General features: G+C 37.8%; 1 protein-coding gene across 1 annotated transcript; it reads left to right on the plus strand.

Moving 5' to 3' along the window:
• The first annotated feature begins 87 nt into the window (after positions 1-87).
• Positions 88-4,441, plus strand: LOC104946010 (syntaxin-binding protein 6-like). Its single transcript, XM_010771749.1, has 5 exons — positions 88-257; positions 1,678-1,845; positions 3,256-3,386; positions 3,483-3,777; positions 4,323-4,441. Exons 2-5 carry the CDS (start codon positions 1,692-1,694, stop codon positions 4,439-4,441), a joined length of 699 nt encoding a protein of 232 aa, XP_010770051.1. The 5' UTR covers positions 88-257; positions 1,678-1,691.
• Positions 4,442-4,811: the final 370 nt, after the last annotated feature.

The raw sequence follows: 4,811 nt of genomic DNA on the forward strand, positions 1-4,811 counted from the left end.
CCTCAGTTTTAGAGACAGCCGCCTTCTGTTCTCTGTCTTCCAGCCTTTAACCACGTGCACGTCAACCTCTTGAAATGGGATGGACTGAGGATGATTTTCGCCTTTACAGCAAGGCACGCCGCTTGGTGTGCAGTGATACGTTCGTGACAGAATCCTGGGAAATATTTCACTAATTGAACAGGCTACTAACTCTTATCTAAACTAACAGGACAGTCTGTCCCAGAGATACAGGAGTCAGAAGAGCCGGACAGCAACAGGTAGGACAAATCTCTCTCCACCTGTAGAACCAAGAATACATAGTATACTGTATATATATGGATGAATTCAAAAGAAGTGGTAAACTAAGAATTGTTTTGGATTTATCGGTTGGTTATTTACCCAACTAATCAATACAATACCCTGAAATGTGGACTTGAATTAATTATTATCTCAACAGATTTCACATAACTGTATTAGTTAAAAGCAATAATATTACAAAGTTCAAGTTAATATTATTGCTTTCAACTAACCTTATACAGTTATGTGAAATATGTTGACATAATACATTTAATTCAAGTCAATGTTTCAGTTTTTTCAGTGAGTAGATTGCCACTGATGTTTTTGTGATATGATGAGTAACCATTTATACAGAGAGCTCCTCTGGCTCTTAGGATCCATCATGTGTGGACTGATGCAGCAAACTACTTAAACAGGAATAAAATGACATCAACAGTCAACTAATTATTTGTTAGACTTATTTTAAACTTTAAAATCCACTATTTGGACCTTTATCTCTCCTCTGCACGGTGGTTGGAGGTCACTGCACACTGCCCCAGAGGATTTATTTTCTTGTTTTCTCTGATCAAAATCACAAAGTCATTCAGCTTACTGTTAAAGAAACAGAGTAAGGCTGTAGCGAAATAATTGCTGTTCTTTTTGCTTGAGAATAAACTTGTTATTTTTCGTCCCTTTACAAAAAGAAACAATAAAAAAATAATTTCAGCACTGGACGAAATGCATTTATTTAATCTATTGTATTGTAAGTGATGTTGTCTACACTGACACATACTTTTTTTCAAACACTACTTTATTATTCTTATTTATACGTACATGCCTCTTGCATGTACGTATGAGTATGAGTACAACATGAGTTAGGTTGATTAGATGACAGAACCATTTCATCCAAAAAATTACATTATTAATAATAATCATAATAGAACAAAGACACAAACAGTGTCAATCGTATCCCTTCAACATTTCAGATAATACATTGAAGAACCAAAAACACACCCATGACATATTTATTGACAAATGTATTATTCATACCATCTCACTCCTTGTTAAAGCTTATTGTCTTCCATTTCATGTTGTGTTCGGCCACATAAAAGATATTAATAGAAAAATAGCTTTTGAAGAATCAAAGTAAACCTTTGTAAAAATAACACACACATTTGTTGTGCTGTATGCTGTTGTATTATAGTCAATATTAGCTTGACATAATGTCCTGTCCTTAAAGAAACATTCATTACTTCTTTCTTTATTGTAAAGGCTCTGATCAGGAGGTCAGGTTCCTCTGATCGGGCGATTTCTTCTCAGAGCTTTTTCAAAAGAAAACAGCTCTTATTTTGGAGCGTCTTGCAGTGTTTTGCTCGTACACACACTCCGTACTGTAGCACAGTCACACCCATCCCTGTGCAGGTCTCAGGACTACAATGAGCGTTCAGTCTGCCATCAACAAAGAGCTCTTCATCCCTCGGGATGAGCGGATGTTGGTTGCGGTGGAGGTGTCGAGGAGGAAGAGGAAGAGGATGTCCTTCCTGCCCACTGGAGCCGGAGGGGACTACAACACGTTCATCTGTGTTTCAGGTTCAATCTGACTCAAGACATTCTTCATTTAATGGAAACTATCTTAACATTCATAGTCTGTGCATTATTGATCACTTTACAGTCACCACGTCACCAAGACTGTAACACTGAGGTGCAATAACACAATTCTTATTTATTTATCTATTTATATTTGTGTGTGTTTATTTATTAGGGACAGTGCACATTAATGGACATTACGGAGTCATCCAAGAGGCTAAATTTCATTTATGTGCAATGCATACTATTTTACAATTTCATATTTGTAATACTACCTGCTTCTTTTTTTGCAATACTTAATACTATCACCAGTCTGTTGTTGTTTTGGAGGTCCTATTGCTGCCCAAGGCCTTCTAGATCACAACAGAACTCATATTGATAACTTGTATAGCCTACTACTACTTTTGGATAAAGACAAAGGATCAAGGGACAGGAATTCATATAACATGCCACAAAGGGACCCCACTGTTGAAAACTTTGGGCCATTCTCATGTTCAAAACTCATGGATAGTTTGTTAGCAGTAGGTGATAAAAACAGACCACAAACCATCCTTCATTCGTGTTACCACCTTAGCAACTTTAGTAAGTTTGTGGATTCAACCTGCATCCACATTTACACTGCAGTTGTTTCTTATAGCCTTACTTTTGCAAACTTAGCCTGTTTTTGTGAAAGCTAAACACTGTTGTTTTTGGCTCTGAGCAGATTAATTGTTGAGCGGTGCGTCACAGGTCACAGCAGAGCCATTGTTTAGGAGGGTAAAGAGCCGGAAGAGAGCAGGGGTACAACTGTCAGTGGAAATGGAAGATAAAGATGTTTTAAGCAACAAGAGTAACACACAGGATAGGACAGATAAGAGTTCACACAAGGGTAATAAATATAATACAAATAACACTAAAAATGTAAGTAACAATATCAACGATGGGAATAGGTAAAACAAGAGTTAGTTGTAATTGTTCTCAAGAACGATTATCAAACGGTACAACGGTAGAAATCGAAGCCTTTAGGAGAAGTAGAGAAATGATAGATTACAGAATATTTTGTAATAGTACATATGATTTTTCAATAGTTCCCTGCCAGCACCAACTAGTGCCTGCATTTTGTGATTTTTATATCAGTGGTAAGAACCCTGAACTAGTTGAAGGTCCTAAAAGATTCCAATGTGTTGACATTACTGAATTTCTGCAGGCTTATGTGAGGCTTTTAGTATTCTAGGGTTGCTACATTTCTTATGTTCATATATGTTCTGCTGCTTGGATTCAGCATTTATTCCCAACCCAATAATTATAAATGAGTCAAGGTTAAGACGTTATGTAAGGTTATTTTCAGTGTCTTCTGCAGCTAAAATTCAAACTGGTTGTTTATTTAAAACTATTGATATTAAAGCATATTTTGCATATGATCTGTTTACCTAGTGACCAACACAAGGCCACATCAGCTCCTCATTACAAAGGTGAAGCAGTTTGGTGGCTCCTCCACCTTCACAAAGAGGACCCAGTGGACGGTGGAGAAGCTCCGCCAGGTCAACGGCATCAACCCCAACAAGGTCAGCCCTATCCAACATTCTGCTATTAACAGCAGTAGGATATATATGATTAATGTCTCCTAAATGCGTTCTCCGGCCTGTCTCCTGCTCCCCCAGGACTGCCCGGAGTTTGACCTTGTGTTTGACGGGGCTGTGGACCAATGGGTGGCCAGCTCCTCAGCAGAGAAGTGTCTCTTCGTCCAGATCCTGTACCATGCCTGCAAGACCTACTGGGAAGGAAAAGTAGGAAGTCTGGGAAAAGTGGTCCGCCAGAGGAGTCATAGCGCCCCCCTCGAGGTGCCCAGCGTCGCCTCACCTGTCCCTGCACCCAGAACCCTGCAGTCCAGGAGGAAGAGCTACGTTCCTTCCAGACAGACAGAGTTCATCAACTGCCAACCCAAACTCACAGCAGGTAGACTGAAAAATATATAAATGTACACTGATAAAACCTCTGAAAGCCTGTATTAGGTTCATTGAAAGCAATAATATCAAGTTGAACCAACCTAATATAGATGTGTGAAATCTGGTGACATAATACATTAAATTAAAGTCAACGTTTCATTTTTTTCAGCGTAGAGGTTTGCATTACATGTAGTTCATGCACTGAAAAAACTGAAACGTTGATTTTAATTAAATGTATTATGTCAACAGTTTCACATAACTGTGTTAGGTTGGTTCAGCTTGATTTTATTGCTTTCAACTAACCTAATACAGTTATGTGAAATCTGTTGACATACAACATTCAATTAAAGTCAACATTTCAGTTTTTTCAGTGTATAAATGGACAAATACAAAATAAGTTCTAAACTAACAATTGTTTTTAATGTATCTGTTGGTTATTTACCCAACTAATCAATACAAAAAGTACATTGCCAACGTTGGAGTTTGTCAGTGTAAAGGTTTGCGAGAGATGAAGTTCATGTGACCAGTTGTAATATGTTCACCTTGATCTTGCAGAAGCTTGCACCATGAATCTGGTGATCTTCCGCTGCAAAGTCTTCATGAATCGACTGAAGAACAGGATGGTTGCCAACAAAAGCCGATCACCAGCTCGGGGTAAGGATGTCATTAAATGAGCACTTCATTCATGCATTAACTGATTATACAGCAGAAGTTAAATGTTTATCTCATAGTTGTTTATATATATATATCAGAAAACCTGTGTTATAAATTGGGGGTTGGAGATTGTAATATGTTCCCTGTGTCAGTTTAGCCAGATTTAGTGGTTGTACGTAACCAATCAGATCGCGCTGTCTTGTATTATTTGTGCGACATACAATGCAATTTAACTCAATCGAAGATCAATCAAGTGATCCCTTTGTTTTTTTATTTACCCTCAAGTAATGGATGTATTTGCATGTCAATATTGCTTTAAAAAAAAAAACTTAAATACAATCTAAATAATGCATCCCAGGGGGGAATAATCATTATTATCTCTCGGACCAC

This window comes from Notothenia coriiceps, unplaced genomic scaffold (assembly GCF_000735185.1).
Source record: "Notothenia coriiceps isolate Sejong01 unplaced genomic scaffold, NC01 NC01_scaffold00010483, whole genome shotgun sequence".
Lineage (NCBI taxonomy): Eukaryota > Metazoa > Chordata > Actinopteri > Perciformes > Nototheniidae > Notothenia > Notothenia coriiceps.